General features: G+C 34.9%; 1 protein-coding gene across 1 annotated transcript; it reads left to right on the top strand.

The window, feature by feature from the left end:
* Nucleotides 1-10,935: 10,935 nt before the first annotated feature.
* Nucleotides 10,936-13,245, top strand: LOC131155945 (LRR receptor-like serine/threonine-protein kinase GSO1). The gene has a single exon (XM_058109400.1). The coding sequence runs from the start codon at nucleotides 10,936-10,938 to the stop codon at nucleotides 13,243-13,245; it is 2,310 nt and encodes a 769-aa protein (XP_057965383.1).
* Nucleotides 13,246-23,737: the final 10,492 nt, after the last annotated feature.

Raw genomic sequence — 23,737 nt, 5'->3', positions numbered from 1 at the left:
GTTTGGAGAAAGCAGGCTCTAGCCTTAACCAAGGAATGTTGTAATCGGTTTTGTTCCACCCGTCAACAGAACAGGTTTAGTGAATCCTTTTGTGGTTTGCCAAAGGCGAGGACGTAGGCTGGGTATAAGCCGAACCTCGTAAAAATCTCCTTCTCACTCTCTCTTTCCCTATTCTTTATTTTCAGTTCATATACAACTGCGTTGATGATTTAAATATCTAAATTATACATACTATGCATATTTGGAAATCAAGTAAACTTAAAACCCAATTTTGATTTGGGTTGCGAAAATCGAAAGGGAGTACGTTGGTTACACCATATCTTGCGAAAACCATACGGGAGTACGTTATTTGGTTAACACCCCAAAGTTAAATTTACCAAGAGTTTATTTGAATTCTAAATATTTGGAAAGAGTGATTGGATTTATTTATACAGGGCTTTACTTCAGTAAGCATAAATTATAATTCATAATCACAGGGCTTATATAAACAAACAAACTATCTCAAGATCTCATATTATCAAAGTGCTGAATACTTTATATCTTGGTTTGGTTTGAATATAATCAAAGTGTTGTTTGTTGTTTAACTTGTACTTGGCAAACAAATTGATTGTTTGGTTTGAAGATTGTGTTTAATTGATTAGATAAAAGAACTAAGTTCTTGATTGATTAAGGAATTAAAAAAACAAGTCAAGAATTGGTTAAAAGAAATAAAAGAAGTTTAAGGTATTTTAAAAGGAATCAAAAGAAATTTTTAGAATCCAATTCACCCCCCCTCTTGGGAAGCTATTCCTAATTTCAAGTAGCATTTTGTTTGTAAATTTGGGTGCTTAGTTCCAAGTTCGGTTAACCAAACTAACCCATTCGGTCACCTAAGCCCAATTTGAACATGATCAGTCGGTCGCCCTAGTAGTTGAAAAGTGCTTTGACACTGGTTCGGGTGGCCGAGGAAGGTACGCTCAAATCAAGTTCGAGTGCCCTAACACAAAGTCAATATTTTGACTTGTTTGGTCGCCCGAGCCATTTTACACGGCTTGGGTTCGGTCGCCCGAACCCTCTCAATATTTTCAATTTAGGTCCATATTTTTGCCTAAATTGATTCCCCTAATTAAGTAAGTGATATGGAGACTTATTAGTGTATATGTCTTGGGACCTAAGGTCTTTTCAAGTACGCCCAAAAAACCTGGTGTGCTCTAAGGTCATTCGGTCCCTAAGATCAATCTACGGCATTTCTAAGCATACCTACCTATATCATGCATGATGCAAATTATTACAAGCCATAGGGTGTATAGTCCATAATAAATATTACATCCTAAAATGAAGAAAATGAAAGATAAACACAAATACAACACAGACTTCTTCATTCATCAGCATGAACACAGCACGCCATCGCGATATGTCTTTTAGTCCAAATACATGTGCACAGTGAACCTGCATGCAAGCCTTAGTACAACCATCAGTACCAAAAGTATTTGTCAGAATCAAAATTGGGTGTGACCAATCAACTCAATAGTAGTGCTTATCCTATCATGCAAGACTTCATCAACATCAAAGCAGTAAATCAAAGCAGTAAATTAAATTATGTAAATTGAAAGCATGTAAAGGAAAGCAGGAAAAATGGTTTCTTATTGAAAACAGATTTGTCTTTCACTAATGGTTATAAATACAAAAGAGAACCACAACAGGAATGTGACGCCTCGATTTTTCATGCTAGTTTTTTTCAGTAAATAATAAAACAATTATACTCAAACATCGGCCATGTCAAAATCTTTGATACCGTATCAGTATAACCTGACCCGAAATGGGTACCAGGTAATCAATCAAACTTATATAAACAACCCTAACAGTGGAAGTCAATAATTACAAATCATCTAGAATACAAATACCTAGAGTAATATACATCCATTTTATATACAGGTCTAACCCATTTCCAAAATAGCAAAACACCCTAGGGGTAACATACATTCCTAACTCAAAACACTCACCCTATCTATCAGGGTATAGGCTCCTCTCTATCTCGGAGCTCTATCTCCTGGCCTATCATAATTTCGTAAAATATTTAGATATTTGGGTGAGACACATCTTAGTAAGACGGAATAAATTATTTACAGTGTGTGGCAATAGGGGTTTTGTTATATCATAATATTTTCATTTTAGTGATAATACCATCTAAGAAAAATATATCAATTATACATATAATCATATAGATATAAAACACAAGCTTTTATAAGCTTTAATTCTATTTTTCAACTCATTCACATGCAACCCATATTTATCAGCAAAGGTTCTTGAGGATAGGGGAGGTTACACGCCCATACATGTAGCTCCCCTCTACTCTGATATTGTTTATAACCTTGCTTGATTAACTCGGGCACGGCTACAACTGATATTCATTAAAGCACTACCTTACTCAGCAAGCTCTCAGAATGAGATTTTTACTTTGCCTTATTTATTTATGTTTTTAAACTCTCACTCTTTCTTTTCTCATTTCCATTTCATCGTCTATAACATGAATGTCCTCGGTAACCAATACATGCATGACTGTAACTCATGGCTACCCTAAGGATATTCTCCACACTATGCTTCCACCTATGGTCTAGATTGTACGGCCCGAAGGCTGGATCGAAAATGCGGTTAGCCTACCCTTTTGGATCAAAATAAACAATCCACATATACCTGTCTATAATATGAATGGCTTGCCTAACCTTGGTCCGGATTCTAGAAGGAAAAACTACCCTTCTCACTAGCTCATTCGACTACCACGCCATACTCTCCACGAGACCGTGTGATTGCACTTATCATCTGTTAGCATTGGTACCATGCTTTCTATCACTATCCACCCATCAGGGTTCCCATTTTCACATTTCATCATTCATATTTCATATTCACATTTCAGTATTTACATTGCAGTATTCTCATTGCAATATTCATATTTCCAATATTCACATTTCAACATCCATATTGCGGTATTCAGATTGCAATATTCAAAATTTCATATTCACATTCCAGTATTCACATTTCAACATTCTCATTGCAATAATCACACTGCAATATTCACATTTTCATATTTACATCTCATCTCATGATGGTATATATCACATTTCAATATTCTCACCATTTTCTATTTCTTTCCCATCTTTTCAATACGCATTCCATTCTCATAATAGTATATATCTCATTTCACATATCTCAACATTTCTTAATAAAACATAATTCATCATTTCATATCTTTCAAATCCCAAAACCTCACAATTCAGTAAGACTCATATGCCATACAGTTTCGTTTGTTATTTATATCATAGTATATACAATTAAAAATATCATATCACCGTTTTCACATATTTATTCAATCCATAATTTCAAAAATACTGCTATAATTTATTTCCCTTACCTGGCTTACTAAGAGGTCCACTAACACCCTAAATCCTACGCTCCACGGCGTTCGCGGCTCAAAAGTCTGAAATTCGCATTCCCTTAAATTAGTCAACTCAACTCCTAGAACAATTCTCATTTAGCACTTCCTAGGTTCCAAATACTTCAAATAGCTAATAAACCCTAAAATACTTCACTTACCCTTATTTTGGGATGGTGCCCTGAAACTCCAAATTGAAAATCTGCTTTGGTCAAGCTGTAGAGAATCTTCCAACGAACCTCGTGGTATCTTCTGATCATTAATTTAGGTTAAGGTCTGAGCGAAATCATAGAGATAATGGAGAGAGAGTCATAGGTTTTAGAGAGAGAGAGAGAGAGAGAGAGAGAGAAGATTTTGTTTGTTTAACAAAATCATGCTCGCAAGATCCCTTTTATTTCTTCACTGCAGAGAAAATCGTCGCTTCTCTGGATTGCAGGAAACCGTCATTGGTTTTCTCTTTAACCAGCCCAGTTTTTACCATTTACCCACTTACTTGGTTGAGGTAAAATCATATAACCATTGACGATTTTCTTAATACTCCATAAAACCGTCGTTGGTTTTCTCGTCACCAACCCATTTTCCATCTTTTTCTTATTTATTCTCAATATTATATTTTCTAGGTCTCTACAAGGAATGTAAAGGAAAGCAAGTAAATCTATTCTACGGTGGTTCTCAATGATATTCTAGGTCTGTCACTAACCCAGAATTGGCCAAAGAGGAACCCAGATCTAATGTTCATAGTGAATATTTATAGGCTCTAGGATTTACAAAGTTTGATTTTTAGTTTAGGAAAGTTTGCAACAAATCTCATGCAAAAGATCGTTGTTCTTGACCAAGTCACTCCCATGCTTCCCTTGATCGTGCCTTGGTCGAGAAATTGGGGATTTGAATCCTCGACACTTTTGACTAAGTCGCTCCATAGGGTCTTACTAGTCGAATTGATGGTTGAGACTTGTAGTATCTCAAACTTCAAGAAAACTTAGGAACTCGACATAGTCGCCCCTTGAGAGTCACTTAGTCGAAACTTTGGTCAATCCTTGCAACAATTCTTCTTCAGTTTGAAACGTTGGAGTCTGCAAATGATGACTTAGTCACCCCTTGTGTTGCTAGTTGCACCACTTGGTCGAACGTAGTATTCTTTTCTCTTGGTGATCCGAGGCTTTAGGTACTTGGCTGAACATTTGGATTGATCTTTGTGGACTCCAAATTCTCCTTTAGCTTCTCGTATGCCTAACTCCTTGATTTTAACATGTTTTTCTTGAAAAGACCAACAAACCTTGCATAGCTCCGAACAATGATAACAATAAGAAAATACATAATAAAGTAAGGATAAACAAAGGTAGATGAGAGTCTAAAATCATGCATTTTAGAGACTCATCAAAAACACCCCTTATATTTTGTTAAAAATAAAAAAAAAAAAACAAGTTCTTTTAGGGGAAATCTGTATCTTTTTGTCAAATCATAGGGAAGGCTTGTGGCATTTTCAAAATCTCAGGAAAAGTCTATGACATTTTTAAAACCTAAGGGAAGGTCTCTGTTTTTTTGCCAAACCCCAGGGGAGGTGATTGTCTTTCGCCCTAAGTTTTATATATATATATATATATATATATATATATATATATATATATATATGTATAATGAGATGCTTGAAAATGCATTTTGTACCACATATTTTTAGTAGAGAATATTGGTTTTGTAGATTGGAGCTCAATAGAGCTTTATTTGAAATTCAAATCGAAATCTAAGTATTCGAATTTAAATACCAAATAACTGTGTGGTATATACCTTGACTCAAGAATTTTTCAATTTTTTTTAGAGTTAAGCTCAATTGAATTTTCGTTGAAATCTAAGTTAAAATCTAAGAAAAGTTTTAGATCTAAGACCCAAAGAAACCCTTAAGAAAACCATAATAATAGGCATTCAAAATGAAAAGGAAATTAGAAGAGCACTTAGCACATGCTTCGAACGTGAAGTTTGAGACCTCATAAAGTATACAAGAAACATAATTATGAATATTGAGACATGATATTTAAAAGAGAGTAAAAAATAAGAATATTGAGACATGATATTTAAAAGAGAGTAAAAAATATATATATATCAACATAGAAGATCTTAATTAACCGTACAATATACTTTCTTTGGTCTTTAGACAAAGTATCTTTCTTTTGTTTTAGTTACAACAAAAGAGAAAGTTTAATATTTATGAATCTAGAATTTTTGCCAATACTAAAAATAATAGTTGCTTTTAATTAAAAAATTAATTAATACATTAAAGAGAGAGAGAGAGAGAGAGAGAGAGAGAGAGAGAGAGAGAGAGAGAGAGAGAGAGAGAGAGAGCTTCAAATATTATAAAAAGATGATGTTTGGTTTGCAAGATTAAAAGTATACTCACATAATGATATTTTAGAGAATTTTACTTTCGGGAATTAGGTGTATATCTCATGGGAATACTTTTTTTTTTTTTACGTTGTGTGATTTTTAGGAATATACCCAAGATACGAATTTCGTGTCACTATTAGTTCAACATAAAAAAAATCTGCTACATGTATGAAAATAGAATTACTATTGTGCCATTAATCGGTGTCTGAGCAACATATAAAAAAAAAAAAAAAAACCATATTTTGACCACATGATCCCAATAAGAAAATGTATCAAATTAAATTCTTGTCCTTAAAAACTTCATTCTTAAACAAAAGATAAATTCAGCATGTATATATCAATTAATAAAAATCATGGGGACAATATTGTCTCAAAATTTCTGACGTCATGCATTTTATTAAAACATACTAATATTATTTTCATTTTAGTTGATTATATTTCTTATTATAAATATAGTAATAGCATGTAATAAAATAGATGAACTGCATCAATTAACGTATCCTCCAATATACATACATATACATTTTTTCTCTCTCTATTTCTTTGTAAGATTTTAAATTAGGCATTCAAAGAAATGTGTTTTGTTTGAAACACTTTTAGTAAAGAAGATCTCTATTTCTTTTGTAGTTTTTTTTTTTAATTTTATTTTTATGCAAGAAAATGCATTGTGCTTGAGACGTTCAATAGGAAAGAAAATATCTATCTATCTATCTATCTATATATATATATATATATATATATATATATATATATATATATTACAATGCAAGAAAAGCATCGTGTTTGAAGCACTTTTCTTAAAGAAAATCCCTATTTCTTGCGTAGGATTTTTTTCTTTTTTAAAAAATGAAGCATGAAAATGTATTGTGTTTGAGATACTTGTAAATAAAGAAAATAATTGCTTGAAAGAAGGAGCTTGTCACAATTTCGTTGTGCACACAAAAGGGAGTCTACTTTGCACCTCAATAAAAATACATTCCAGCATAAAAATATATTCACATTGACATGGGTAAATTTTACAAACCTTTTTAACTTGGGATATATTACCCTACAACTCATCTTCATGCCCTCAAGCTAAAAGGTCAACTGAAACTGCACACAGCTTTAACTTCTCAATAGTGACACCCTTAGTCAACACGTCTATTGGGCTCTTAGATCCATAGATTTTCTCAAGTATTATTAGCTTATCTTCAACAAGGTAACGGATAAAGTGATATTTTGTATGTATATGCCTCGACTTTGAATGAAAAGTTGAATTTTTAACAAGAAAAATTGCACTCTAACCATCACTATGTAGAATGTCCATCTCCTACTTCTTACCCAATTCATCTAAGAAGTTATGTAGCCAAATCATCTCCTTTCCAGTTTTAGTTATTGCAACATACTCAGCTTATGTAGTAGAAAAAGTAACAAACTTTTGTAGATTTGAAGCCCAATATATGGTTGTATCAGCTAGAGTAAATACAAACCCAGTAGTACTCTTTCTACCATCAATATCACCAACAAAATCAACATCTACATAACCCTGCAGTTTCAAACTTGCACCTGTGAAGCAAAACATGTATCTGATGAACCTCTTAGATTTCTCAGATTCTACTTGACGGCATCCCATGCTGCTTTCCTGGCCTACTCATGAATTTGCTCACAACTCCCACTATATGTGCAATGTTTGGCTTTGTACGCACTATAGCATGCATCAAGCTGCCAATAGCTGAGGCATAGGGAACCTTGCTTATATGGTCCCTTTCTTCTTCAATCCTCAATGATTGTTCTTTGCTTAGTGTGAAATTACTACCCAAAGGTGTGCTCACTGGTTTAGCTTCATTCATGTTGAACCTATTGAGAATTTTTTTCACATACTCTGACTGTGAAAGTTTCAATATACCATTAATAGCCTTGTCTCTAATGATTCTTATACTAAGGATTTGCTTTGCAGCACCCAAATCCTTCATTGCAAACTGTTTTGACAATTGCTTCTTTAGATTATTAATCTCCTCAATGCTAGACCCTGCAATGAGCATATTTTCTACCTACAACAGTAAAATGATGTAAGAATTGCCAAAGAACTTAACATAGCAACAGCGATCAACTTCACATCTCTTGAACCCAATTCTATGCTTAAAACTATCATATTTTTTGTACCACCATCTTAGAGCTTGTTTTAAGCCATACAAACTCTTTTTCAGTTTGCAGACTAGATTCTCTTGTCCCTGAATAATGAACCCTTATGCCTGAATCATGTAAATGTCTTCCTCCTAGTCACCATGAAGGAATGTCATCTTCACATCTAACTGCTCAAGATATAGGTTTAATGCAGCCACCATTCCTAGTAATAGTCTAGTTGTTGACATCTTCACATCTGAAGAAAATATTTTTGAGTAGTCAATGCCCTTCTTCTGTTGGAACCCTTTGACAACTAATCTGGGCTTATAACGCTTGCTACCATCATGCTCATTCTTTATTCTGTACACCCACTTGTTGTGCAAAACCTTCTTCCCTATTAGCAATTCAATCGGTTCCCATGTCTGATTCCCCAACAAGGAATTCATCTCATCCTTCATGGCTAACTAGCACTTACTTGAACTTTCATCCTACAAGGCTTCATCGTAACACTTTGGCTCACCACTATCAGACATCATGAGATAATTTAGAGCAGGTGAATAAAGTTGTGTAGGTCTAATGGTCCTCGAAGATGTACAGACTTTAGCTACAAGTGTACTCTGATCTACTTGTAATTCTACATTCTCCTTATCCTCTTCACTCTTTTCTTGGATAGTACTTTCAATCAATTTATCTAAGTTGACAAACTCAAATTTCTTCTAATCTATTTCTATGGTCAGTTGATCGACCATATGAAATTTTTGCATTCAAGTCCTAATTTCATTTGATATCACCCCTATTCACATGATTATTACTTTTAAGTTATAGGGGGCTTTTTCATGCAATAATTTGAGACCTAAAGTTAGTCTATGGTCTTTTGAGCTAATCTCTAAAAAATCCGCATTAGTTGACGTGATCCCTAAGGTCAATCTATGGTCTTGAGCTTATAGTCCCTACCATGCATGATCTGCATTAATTATTACAGACCGATAGATTATTACATACCCGAAATAAAATATAATACAAAGAAATTAAACACTTTGGGTCTTCTTTTCCCTTCAAGTCTCCATGTGACATCACATGATTTTGCCAATACATGCAAGATTGATCCTGTACACAAACTCGACAGACCTTAAATACTTGTATTTGTCATTATCAAAATAAGATAGGACTTAAAAAGTCAACAATTGGTTTAGAAAATCAAATCAAATCAAATCAATTATGTACATTCATAGTTATTACGTACATATTCAAATGGAATTGTGCATGATAATAAACTCATGTGTCATGCATTTCAAAATTATAGTATTAACAATGCGTTTAATTAATTACATAACTACATAATTACAAACATATTTAAAGTGAAGTACTAGACATATATGCATATATATGAATCAAACCAATTGTATACATCTATAGTTATTCTCAATTACAAAATTATATACATAAATTTTTGAATAGTGGTATTAATTACCTAATTATGTAGTTTAATTTCAAATCATAAATCTAGTTAGCAATTAATATAATTATAGGGCATATCTAAATTAAATCAATTATATAAACTACATACATATGCATGCATATTAATTGGTTTGGAAAATCAAAGTAAATCAAATTACTTACATATACATAAATATATAATTAGATACATATTGTAACTGAGTTTTCTATAAATATAGAATTATGTATGTAAATTTCCTAATTATAACATTAATTACATAATTATATAATTTAATTGCAAATAATAAGTATAGATACTACTGTGATCACATACCAAATAATTACGAATAAGTATCTGAACCAATTATGCAATTATGAACATGCACACATAGTGATTAATTTGAAAATCAAATCAAATTATGTATGTAGTTATATAAATATTCAAACCGAACAATGCATAATTACGTTACGTACATAGAAATTCAAATTATAATATTAGTTATTTACTTGTACTATATTTTTAAATTTGATAAATTAAATAGATTAATCAAAGTTGGAAATTTAAATAAGTTTATGGGTTAGGTGGGTACTCCTATTTATCCCATTTAATAAATCAATCTAAATGGATCACCTGTTTATGACCCTTATAATTATATAGACATATCATAATCTTTTTATTTTTTTTATTTTTTATTTTTTTACCTTTTTATTACATAAGAACTCCAGCCACCAACAAGGCCTTCGGGCCCCTTGGTGCGGCACTAAACCTACGGATCAGCATCCTCCCCCTAGGATTTGCTGATCAGATAATGTCCAGAATGCGGACACGACTTCTGTGCATTAGTTGGATATTTGGTCAACCCAACCCCAGGGACACATCTTCATTACTATCCACGGTTTCCGCTAGCTCACAGAGTACTCTCACCATCCACGATCCCCGCTGGCTCACAAAGCGAACTCTCACCATTTGCGATCTCCGCTAGCTCATAGAGTAAATTCTCACCATCCATAGGTACTACTGGTTCCGTGAGTGTATCTACCTGGAATTGAACTCCCGATTCTATTTTTTACGCGCTGATGTCTTTCTACCACGCCATGCCCGTGGGGGCTATCATAATCCTTTTATTTATTATGGGTATAAGTGGGTTAATGGGTATGGGTAATAATGGTCACCACTAGGTGCAATGTTGCAGTCACAATCTTTTTTTACAATACTAATAGTTTGTTTACTTACCAAACATCATATTTTTTTCATAGTTATATATACCCACTGCTTTGTGGGTATGTATATAGTACAATTATACAAAAATAATGGATAAGAAAAAGTGTCAAGTTTGTAGGCAAGTATAGCATTACTGTTTCTGCAATCCAGCAATCGTGCCATAAGATTTGAAGACATTTTGTTAATTAGTACCCGTCTCTCTCTCTCTCACTCTCTCTCACTCTCTCTCTGGTTTCGCAGGTGTTCACATTCTATATAAGCAAACGGGCCAGTGGTGTAAAACATAAGGAGTCTCAGAGCAAAAGAAGTTGATTTTAAGCTAGACATCAAAATGTTTCAAAAGCATTTCTTTGTTCTTTATTTTCTTTTCCTCTCCTTGCTTCCAATGAAAATCACATTAGCAAGCATTGAAGAAGCAAAGGCTCTTCTCCTGTGGAAGGATAGCTTGTCTTCTTTTTCTTCCTCTTCTTATCTCAGTTTTTGGTCCATCACCGACATCGATAACTCTTGCCACTGGCCAGGCATTGTTTGCAGCTCTGCTGATACCATATCCGAGATAAACCTCTTCAATGCCAGCCTTACCGGAACACTTCAGCAATTCAATTTCTCCTCATTTCCCAATCTCCTGTGCTTTAACCTCAGCAACAATAACCTCCAAGGTTCGATACCTTCTGCTATTTCGAATCTTCATAATCTCTCGTTGTTGGACTTGGGCAACAATCATTTCACTGACCACATTCCTCCAGAGATCGGAAACTTGTCCCAGCTTCAGTACCTTGTATTTCACAACAACAATCTCAATGGCACCATGCCTTTCCAAATTACTAGCCTTCAAAAGTTAGAGCACTTGGACTTGGGAAAAAACAATTTAGAATATACGGAGTGGTCAAACAGTTCTAGCTTTCCCCAGCTTACTCACCTTAGTTTTTCTGAAAATGAAATTAGATCAGAGTTCCCAAAGTTCATATCCAACAGCCAAAACCTGGTGTATCTTGACTTGTCCCTAAATAACCTCGTCGGAGGGATACCCCAATCAGTGTTTTCCAATCTGAGCAAGCTTGAATACTTCAATCTCACTGCTAATTTGTTTCAAGGACCACTGCCATTGAATATTTCCAAGTTGACTGATCTCAAAGATCTTCGACTTACAGATAACCAATTCAATGAGTCTATTCCTGAAGAGATTGGTCTACTTTCCAACCTTGAAGTCCTTCACTTGATTAACAATTCATTTGAAGGGAAAATTCCTTCTTCAATAGGCCAGCTCCGAAAACTTCAGAGACTAGACCTAAGGATGAACAAGTTGAATTCTACAATTCCTCCTGAGCTTGGCCTCTGTACCGACCTCACCTACTTGGCTCTAGCTGTGAATTCTCTCACTGGGGAATTGCCTCTGTCCTTAACCAATTTGACCAAGATAACTGAACTTGGCTTGTCTGAGAATTTACTTTCCGGGGAGTTATTGCCTTCTTTCCTCTCCAATTGGACCAAACTAATCTCTCTGCAACTTCAAAACAATAACTTCACTGGCAGTATTCCATCCCAAATTGGACTATTGACAAATCTTGATTTCCTTTTTCTATACAATAATAATTTCTCTGGTCCAATCCCTTCGGAGATCGGGAACTTGACAGAGTTAGGGTGGTTAGGCCTTTCGGGAAACAAGCTCTCAGGTTCGATTCCTCAAACAGTGTGGAGTCTCACAAACCTGAAATCCTTACAACTTTTCTCCAACGAGTTCAGTGGCACTATTCATCCAGACGTTGGAAAACTTTCTTCAATTGTTAAGATTGATCTCAACACAAATCAATTACAGGGAGAGTTGCCAAACACTATTTCTCAGCTTTCCAACCTACAATTGTTCTCTGTCTACTCCAATAATTTTTCTGGCAGCATTCCACAGAATTTTGGGATGAATAGTCCCTCTTTGAACTTTGTCAGCTTTTCATATAACAACTTCTCTGGAGTTCTGCCAAACAAACTATGCAGCGGTTTTGGCCTGCGATATTTTACAGTGAATAACAATAGTTTCGCCGGGCCACTGCCACAATGCTTGAAGAACTGCTCAGACCTAGTTAGAGCCCGATTCGACCGAAACCAGTTCACAGGAAATATTTCAGATGTATTTGGATCACATCCAAACCTTCTGCACATTGATCTAAGGGACAATCGATTCTTCGGTGAGATCCCTTCAAGTTTAGGCAATTCAACTAAGCTCGACTATCTCGACTTTTCGGGTAACAGCTTCACAGGAGGCATTCCAAAAGAGCTCCAGAACTGTGGGAGCTTATCGAGCCTAGATTTTGGCGGAAATCAACTTTCTGGTAACATACCCTCTGAGCTGGGCAACTTAACTAAATTGCAGAACAAGTTGGATCTTAGCAGCAATTCGTTCTCAGGTACAATTCCTCATACATTGGGGCAACTTGCCGAGTTGAAGAATCTCAACGTTTCCCACAATAACTTATCGGGAAGAATTCCAGAAACACTGTCCAATTTGATTAATCTAGTCCTTCTCGATTTCTCCTTTAATAATTTTTCTGGTCCAATCCCAAATGGTACGGCTTTCAAAAATGCACCGTTTTCAAGTTACATGGGAAACCAAGGTTTGTGCGGACTTGGATCGGGCATGACTCCATGCAGCAGCAACATGTCCATGCAAACCCCACTGGAATTTATTACTAGCGAGTTATGACTTGGTCGTGCTTCAAACCACGTTTGTGTTTGTATCCGCATGCAGCGCAGTCTCCATGTTTAGGCTTTTCTGTTAATAAGAATGTTTGCGTAACTAGCAGGCAGGCTGACTCCAAGCATGCTTAGCTTAGCTATGTCAACGACTTTCTTTTCTGCAAATTGTAGGTGGTCTTTATTTTTCTTTTTATATTTGGAAAATATAGGTCTTTTGTTTTTCTTTACGATTTTGGATTTTAATTACTATTGGCTTCTTCTTCTTTAACTAATAATAATAATAATAATAACTGGTAAGAAAGATTTTTTTTCTGAGGAAACGACTGCTTCCAAGCAAGGAGCTTGAGAGCAGGGAAGGGAAGAAGTACAAGACCAGTCACTCACAGCACAAATAAATAATACGCTTACAGACCAATTGTTGAACAAAGAGAGAAAAATTCACTCCAAACCATTGTGCAGAAACTGGTGCTTGAGCGACTACAGTGGAACATGTTAATCTCAAGATTACTGTTGAACAATAAACTAGTTAACAAATGAGAGAGAGAGAGAGAGAGAGAAGAATAGCCATGGAGTGTGGGGAGCTCGGGTCTCGTCCTTCCTGTTGTGTGTGGTGCAGTGGCTCTCTAGGTAACAGCAAGTAGACTCCCCTCTAATGTCCCACGCGCCAGCCTCTTCTCAAAAACCCTAGCTACCCAAAAGTAACCCCTACTCCCCTTTTTACAATTCATCCAAGCAAAGTGAAGACCCAAGACAAGACCCAGACCCAGCGCCTCACACACACTTGCATAGCTGGATCACATCAAGACGCACCCCACTTCATTTTTTTTTTTTTTCTTTTCTTGTTTCTTCCCTTTTATTTTTCTTTTTTTTGTTCCGCAACACACAAGCCCGATTTTGACCATCCTAAAACTCAAAATAAGAAAATTGTAGAACACTTTCTTGGTTTTTATTAGCTTTATCGTAATCCCAAGAGAATGGGTGAATTGTTTTTTTAAAAAATTTACATCCTTGATCAATTCCCTAACAGCAGTATTATACAACCTTATGGTTAATCTAATGCAGATAAATTAAATCAATTTAAATATGCAAGGGAAATTAAGTCGCACAATAAAATCAACCAAGCATGCACTAGAAAGCGTTAAATAAAAAATAACACCCAGATATGTTATCAAGATTCGGCAAATTGCCTACGTCCCCACCTTGGCTAACAAGTATAAGGATTACCACTATAAGGCTCAATTGACGGGTGGAGCGGTACCTAAACAACTAGGTCACTAAGCATAGGGCCGACCTTAACCTTTACAGACAATCCTTACAGGCTTGAATTAGCGCCCCTTAGGCCACGCCTAAAATACAACAGTATTTCTCAATAATGAAATCGATACAGTGATTATGCTTCTCAATAAAGCAGATATGTATCTGATCTAATCAAAACACCACCGAATGATATAATGAAGTAAGACCAATGTGGTCTAAATGTCTACTCTCAAAGATTTATGCAAATGTTGCATTCAGTGCGTGAGAGTGAAAATGATGTGATCCTTGTGTCAAAATAATGATTTCAATCACAATGCTCAAACAAAGATCCTTAGCACACTTTAAATATCTCAACAAATATTTTTGTACAAATTTAAACCTAAAGATATATTCAGATTTAATTTATAAAACAATTTGATCTTTGTGTTCAATAAGATAAAACTAATCAAAGGATATTTCAACAAAGATCTTTTTACATATGCAAAAATATCTCAATAAAATATTTCTCAAAGTAAATCACATGAGATATTTGAAGATGATTTGAAATATGTTTTAGCAATCAAAAAGCAATGTGAGCTTCTTGAGATATTGCAATGAAAATGCAATAAAGCCTCCTAGGAAAAACTTAATGTCTTGCTTCCAAATAAAATAATTTCAATCAATCAAGCATGGGAGAGCAATAGCCTAATAGCAAGAACACTCAAGCACACACTTACAAAGGGATTTTTGCAATAAGAACTAGCAAGAGTGAGTATGGGAGGCTTCAAAATGAGTATATGAAAATTTTGAATTTCAGAGAATTTTGCTAGTCAAGATTGCTAAATTAGGTGCTAATCTTTTCAAATGAGGGGGTATATATAGACTACCCCATAATTATAACCGTACAAGACACATAGGGTATTATTAGTATTATTTTAAAACATTTTAGCATAATTAACCCCGTTTAAAAAGTTTAACTATGGTAAAAAAAATTTCAACCCGAGAGCACCAGTCGACTGGACTTGAGGTTGGTTGACCAAGTGACGAAGTTCGGTTGACCGGGAGAAATTTGAACTGAGAGTTCGGTTGACCAGACTAAGGGTCTCAAGGGCGATTTTTCCATTTTCATGCGGTTCGGTTGACTAGGTGATTTTGTACTATAAAGTTCAGTCGACCAAGAGGTTGGATTCTCCCACATCGGATTTTGGTAGACAAGAACGTTGCCCGTGTAAATCTGGTCGGTCGACCGAGGAGTCAAATGTTGACCCGATGGGAGTTCAGTCGACCAAGTTATATGAACTTGGCATGGCACGATTGACCGAGCTATGGCCAAAATATTGACTGCTTAACTAGTTCGGTTGACTAAATATTTTTATATGTTCCAGTTCGGTCGATCAAATATGCATTTTTAATGTATTTCGGTTCCAACTCCCTTATACAATCACCCTATCCATATAAGTATATATGTTTGCGCATGCATGTGGATTCTAGGGTCATTCTAGGTCTTTTTTAAGATACCGAAAAAATCCATTGTCAGTCGACCGAATGGTGCCCTACGGTCATTTGGTTTCCCTATGGTCATTTGAGCTTACCTATCATATCATGCATGTAGTGCATTTGACTATTACAGATCATTTTCCCTAATTACTATTATAGACCCGCATTATATAAAATGAATTTAAAGTACAACACAAATATGGTCTTCAGGGTCTTTACGCTCTCCTTCATGTGCCATCGCTTTGATTTACCAATTATATACCTGCACATGTCCTTAGATAGCCGTCAAATACAACAAGTATTTATCATTATCAAAACTGGGTGTGACCTATAAGGTCAACATTCTTCCCCTTTTTGATGATGACAAGTACACCATGCAAAAAATGAGTATAGCTTTAGAAGGCTCCCCCTTACAATATGCATTATGTAAATGTTTGTCAATGCAAATTATTTTTCTTAAGTGCAACCCAATTTTTGCCTCTTTTCCATCTTCCCCTTTTGGCAACTAAAAAAAGGGCTATGAAAGTAATAGCCTTAGGCAATGGGTATGAAACATTAGTATACAAGATAAGTTTGGGAATTTTTTAAAAATTTGGCAGCATGCCATTTGAAAATAGGTCCTTTCCCAAAAAAAAAAAATCCTGTATAAAAATGACCTATTTTAGTTTTTAAAAACTAACAGTTTATTCTCAACTACTTAACTCAAACAATTTTAGTATGATAAATACATAAAACATAAATGCAATCATCATCGTGCAGTAGATATGAGAATTGGGCATTGCAAAACATAACCAATTTCTTAAAGTCTAAGCCAATGGGATATACCAATTATTATATTAATTATTAGACTTTGAAATTATTAGAAAGCTCCCCCTAAGTTTATGCAAACTATGAAATATCCAAGAGCATCTCTACTATGCATAAGACCTAGTTCACGTCTAATTTGTATGAACCTATATTCTGAAAGTGGTTTAGTTAAATAATCCGCCCACTGCTCACTAGTGCATACAAACTCAGGAACCACGTCCCCTTTCTACACATGATCATGAAGGAAGTGATATCTAATCTCAATGTGTTTTGTTCGTGAATATGAGATAGGATTTTTTGAGATGTTGATTGCACTAGTATTATCACATTTAATCGGGACTATATCGTAGCAGAATCCAAAGTCCATAAATTGTTATTTGATATAAAGAGTTTGAGCACAATAACTTCTAGCCGCGATATATTCTACTTCGGCTGTAAGTAGGGCAATTGAGTTTTGTTTCTTGGATAACCAAGAAACAAGAGATTGTTCTAAATAGTGACAAGTGTCACTAGTACTCTTCCTATCCACCTTACTACCAGCAAAGTCAGCATCAGTATAATTCACAATCTCAAAGGTAGTAAGCTTAGGGTACCATAAGCCTAGCTCTATAGTTCCAACTACATACCTAAGGATTTGTTTAACTACTAATAGATGAGATTCCTTAGGAGCGGCCTGAAACCTAGCACACATGTGCACACTAAACATAATATCCGGCCTACTAGTAGTGAAATATAGAAGACTTCCAATCATGCCACGATGCAATTTCACATCAACAGGGATCCCTTACTCATCTTTATCAAGTTTGATGGAAGAACTCGTAAGAGTACAAAGAATTTTACACTCTTCCATATTAAATTTCTTTAGCAAGTCCCTGACATATTTAGATTGACATATGAAAGTTCCATATTTAGCTTGTTTAATTTGTAGCCCTAAAAAGAAACTAAGCTTATCCATCATGCTCATTTCAAATTCACATTGCATGTATTTGGCAAACTTATTACACAACTTATTATTGGTTGCTCCAAAAATGATATCGTCAACATAAATTTGAATTAAGAGCATATCATCATTTTTGGATTTGATGAAAAGTGTTGTGTCAATCTTACCATGGGTAAACTCATTTTCTAATAGAAAACCACTAAACCTCTCATACCAAGTTCTAGGAGCTTGTTTCAATCCATACAAGGCCTTAGACAACTGGTATACATTATCTGGATATTTATGATTTTCAAAATCGGATGGTTGTTCTACATATACTTCCTCATTAATATAGCCATTTAGAAAAGCGCGTTTGACATCCATTTGAAACAATTTAAAGTTTTTAAAAGCTGCATAAGAAAGTAGCATACAAATGGCTTACATCCTAGCAACGAGAGCATAGGTTTCATCAAAATTAATTCCCTCTTCCTGATTATAACCCTGGGCAACTAATCTAGCCTTATTCCTAATTACTACCTGTTGACCTTATAGGTCACACCTGATTTTGATAATGACAAATACTCTTGTATTTAATGAATATCTAGTTCTTGTGCAGGTCTATATTAGCAGATACATTGACGGCATGAAGAGAATGTGAAGTTGAAGACCAAATCTCCTTTTTGTAATACATTTCATATCTATTTGGTCTGTAATAGTAATTAGGTCATTTGGTTTGTAACAAGCACACACATTACATGCATGGTTTATTTTGTAAGCTCAAACTAGATGCGAACTAAAAGTGACTATAGAAAGACCTTAGGGTTTACCCTTCGGTCGACCGAAGGTGGACCGACACCGGACTTTTTCGGTGTCTTCATTTTGGATCCCAAGTGACTCTAAGACACTCACACTTGCACATATGTATGTTAGGAACTTGAATAGGGCTTGCATGCTTCAAAATGGGACCGAAATGCACACTTTGTGCACTTTTGGTCGACCGAACAAGGCAGTTCATTCTGCCCTAGTCGACCGAACCAGGTCTAAGTCAACAATTGACCAAGGCGCTGGTTGACCGAACTAAGTAGTTCAAAAAGTCCCGATCGACCGAAACCCTCTTTGGTTAACATTTTGACCATCTGGTTGACCGAACCATTTTTGCACTCCAACTACCTAGTTGACCAAGGGTCATCGGGAAAATTCCCAGCGGTCTGGTCGATCGAAACAACCAGTTCAAAATGGCCCGGTCGACCGAACCTCAGAATATTGGAAAATCGCTCTCTGCTGGTCGATCGAGCCCTCAGTTCAAAAGTCACCTAGTCGACCGAACCATATGAGTTCTGGTTGACCGAAACTAATCTGGTCGACCGGACCTCTTGGGTTGCACCTAATTTTTTACCGCAGTTAAAATTTCTAAATAGGGTTAAAATGTTTTAAACATAATTAAACTTTTCTAGCAAACCCTAATAGGTCCCCAACGGTTAAAAACTTTGGTATGTCTATATATACTCCATCATTTGGGAGAATTAAGCATCGATTAGCAAATATATTCAAAAATTCTCTCTCAAGCTAAATACATCCTACTTCTCCTACTCTTGCCAAATCCACTCATACTTATTCTCTTCCATTGCCAAAAGCCTTTCTAAGTTGATTGAGTGACTGTGTTGATAAGTTTGCTATCATTCTTTGATTGTTTGAATCGATTTTCTTGAGAGCATTACTTAAGTATTCTTAGGGGGCTTTTCTTATAAGCCTATCCTAAGAAGACTTTGCCAAGCTTCTGAGTATTGCATCTTCTTTGCAATATCTTAGGAAGCTTTGTATTTGTTTTTAGTTTGCAAAAACATTTTCAAACTCACTCAAATATCTTGCGAAATCTTTATTGAACTATTTGTGAAAAGATATTTGTGTTTGATACATTAGTCTTTGTGACAATATTTATTCAAGTATATATCAATTGCTGAATACAAAGATTATCTATTTTGCAATCCAAGCATATACATATTCACGTGATAGAGATATTCTACTGAGTGATATTCTTGAGGCTTGGTTGGTATTTTGTGTGAACACATTTGATTGAAACATTTTGAAATACACGGACTATATTGATACTCTCACGTACTCACTACACTGATAGAAAATATCTTTGAGAGTTAAACTGGTTAGACCACACTGAGCTTACATTTTAAATCATTTGTGGTATTTGTGATTGTGCGCATTTGTGGTACAAATCTTCTTTACGTGAAAGCACCCTTGTATTGTACCTTTTGATTGTATATCTGAGAGATTCCAGGCGTGGCCTGAGGGGGCGGTAATCGAGCCCGGTAAGGATTGGTGTAAAGGTTGAGGTCAGCCCTGTGCTAATTAACCTGGTTAAGGTTGAGGTCAGCCCTGTGTTAATTTGACCTGGTTTGTATAGGTGTCACTCCACCAGTTAAAGTGAGCAAGTTATTGTGATAATCCTTGTGTTGGTAAGCTAAGACAGGGACGTAGGCAGTTGGCCGAACCTCGATAACATATCTGTGTGTCCCCTTCTCTTTACTGCTTTTGGGTGCTTGTGTAATTGATCAAACTGCATTATTTAAATTTCTGATATTACTTGCACTAGATTGACCATAGGATTGTGAACATACTGCTATTAGGAGGAATACCTAGGGGATAGATTTTAAAAATACTAATTCACCCCCCCCCTCTTGGGGTCACGGTAAAGCTAACACTATCCCATTCTCATCTTTCTTATTTCTATATACCCATTTGGTTCCAATAATTGTATGATCACTTGGCCTAGGAACTAGGGTCCACACTTTGATTCTTTCAAATTGATTAATTTCTTCTTGCATGGACATTACCCAAGACTCATCCTCTATTGCTTCTTTAATATTTTTAGGCTCTTCTTGGGACAAGAAAGCAGAATGACTCACTAACTTCTTCAAGGAAGAACTTGTGGCTACACCACGGGATGGTTCACCTATGATTTGATCTATAGGATGGTTCCTAATGAATTTTCAATCTCTAGACAACTCCTAAACTTCATTTTCATTGTCATTATCTTCAAATGATTTTTCATTTATTTCTAAATTTTCACTTGCATTGTTTTCAATAGATAACTTGTCTAAGAATTTTCTAATGTCAATATCATCTTCATCATCTTTCTTAGAAAATGGATTAGATTCATCAAATACGACATGGATAGATTCAATGACAGTCAATGTTCTTTTATTGAAAACTCTATATGTTTTACTATTAAGAGCATAGCTTAGGGAAATGCCTTCATCATATTTAGAATCAAATTTCCCTAGATGTTTATTATCCCTAAACACAAAGTATTTACAACCAAAAACATGAAAATAGGAAATATTAGGTCTATGGTTATTCCACAATTCATAAAGGGTTTTATTAAGTGAAGGTCTAATCAATACCCTGTTTATAACATAACATGCAGTATTTATGGCCTCAACCCAAAAATATTTAGATAGCTTATGTTCATTCAGCATAGTTCTACCCATTTTTTGTAATGACCTATTCTTTCTTTCTACCATGCCATTTTGTTGAGGGCTCCTAGGTGCAAAAAAGTTATGTGATATTCCCTCTAGGTCACAATAATTTTCTATCCCATCATTTTTAAATCCAGTACCTCTATCACTTCTTATGTCAGTTATCTTATAGCCTTTTTCATTTTGAATTCTTTTATAAAGGTTAGTAAACTGTTCACATGATTCATTTTTGCGTGAGAGAAATAGCACCCATGTGAACCTAGAATAATCATCAACAATCACAAAGGCATATAATTTTCCACCTAAGCTTTGCACTGAATTAGGACCAAATAAATCTAAGTGAAGCATTTCAAGTGGTCTAATGGTAGATATGAATTTCTTTTTCTTAAAACTTGATTTTGTTTGCTTGTTTATTTGACATGCATCACAGATTTTATCTTTCACAAATGATGTTTTAGGCAAGCCTTTTACTAAATCTTTTCTTACTAGTTTTGACAATAAGTCCATGCTAGCGTGCCCTAAGTTCCTATGCCATAACCAACTAGCTTCATTTATTGCAGAAAAAATAAGTTACTTGTTGTGAAGCTAAATTTTCAAAAGTAGTAGTATACACATTTTCATGCTGGTCTGCAGTGAAAAGAATTCTATGAGCCATCTAAGATATTTTGCAAAATAACTATTAATTCTATGCTACGTGGCTCTTATACGAATTGTTAGCTTTATCGTAATCCCAAGAGGGGGGTGAATTGGTATTTGCAAAAAATTATATCCTAGGTCAATCCCCTAACAACAATATTACACAACCTTATGGTAAATCTAATGCAGATAAATTAAATCAATTTAAATATGCAAAGGAAATTAAGTCGCATGATAAAATCAACCAAGCATGCACCAGGAAGCGGTAAATAAGAAATAACACTTAGAAATGTTATCGAGATTTGACAAACTGCCTACGTCCCCGCCTTGGCTAACAAGCACAAGGATTGCCACTATAAGGCTCACTTAATTGGTGGAGCGGCACCTAAACAACTAGGTCAATTAGCACAGGTCTAATCTTAACCTTTACAGACAATCCTTACCGGGCAAGATTACTGCTCCCTCAGGCCACGTCTGGAATACAACAGTATTTCTCAATAATGAAACTTATACGGTGATTATGCTTCTCAGTAAAGTAGATATGTACCCAATCTAATCAATACACCATCGAATGATATAATAAAGTAAGCTTAATGTGGTCTAAATGTCTACTCCCAAATATTTATGCAAATGCTGCAATCAGTGCATGAGAGTAAAAATGATGTAATCCTTGTGTCAAAATAATGATTTCAATCACAATGCTCAAAAAAAGATCCTTAGCACACTTTAAATATCTCAACAAATATTTTTGTACAAATATAAACCTTTAGAGATATTCAAATTTAATTTTTAAAACAATTTGGTCTTTGTGTTCAATAAGATAAAATCAATCAAAGGATATTTTAACAAAGATCTTTTTGCATATGCACAAATATCTTAACAAAATATTTCTCAAAGTAAATCACACGAGATATTTGAAGATGATTTGAAATATGTTTTAGCAATCAAAAATCAATGTGAACTCCTTGAGATATTGCAATGAGAATGTGTCGACTTAGGTGTAATCCCAAGAGGGGGGGGGGGGTGAATTGGGTATTTTAAAATTCTTTGAAACTTATTCACCACTTAGTCCCTAAGTCTAAATTTAACAAATTACTCATTAATTTCGTGTGAAATTATTCAACAAACATACATACAATGTAAGTAATAAAATTTAGTGCGGAAAGTAAAGAGATAAGGGAAGAGAGAATGCAAACACAATTTTTATGAGGTTTAGCCAACTCGGCCTACGTCCTCGCCTTGAGCAACCCACTCAAGGATTCCACTATAATCCTTGCTCCTTAAATTAGAATGGAGGTTCTCATACAATCCACTACTTACAAGAGGTACAACTCCCTCTTAATCCGCTGGTTACAAGAGATACAACTCTCTCCTCAAACCCGGTTCATAGTCTGAACCGTGATTACAATCAAATCTATAAAACACTCAAAGTTGCTTCCAACAAAGCACGTGAGTACAATTCAAATTCCTAATACATAATCATATGATAAAACTTGAAACTCGGAATGTATGAAACGATACAATCGTTTATGAATGATTATGCTTCAATACGCAATTTCCCTTCTAAACAAAACTCCCAAGTAATGTTATATTTAAATGCTTTGGAAAATATTAGGGTTCTAGTTCACTTTGTAAAAAATGCACAAATATATCTTATGTGAACTTATTCAAAAATTTGTCTTGAATATTGAATCAATCAAAATCAACAGCTTTCTTTCAAATATTCAATCACACAATGATCTTTGTAATAAACCAATACACACACATATATAATAATAAGATTTTCAAAGATCACAAACTAAATATATTGTTTTCAAAAAAATATCCCTCAATAAAATGAATATTTATAAATACCAAGGATATTTAATTAAGTGTTAATATATCTAAAAATATATCCTTTAACAAAACACACA

The sequence above is a fragment of the Malania oleifera genome, chromosome 5 (genome assembly GCF_029873635.1).
Source record: "Malania oleifera isolate guangnan ecotype guangnan chromosome 5, ASM2987363v1, whole genome shotgun sequence".
Classification (NCBI taxonomy): Eukaryota; Viridiplantae; Streptophyta; class Magnoliopsida; order Santalales; family Ximeniaceae; genus Malania; species Malania oleifera.
The sequence above is the reverse complement of the archived record's forward strand: the minus strand, read 5'-3'. Positions and strand labels throughout refer to the sequence as shown.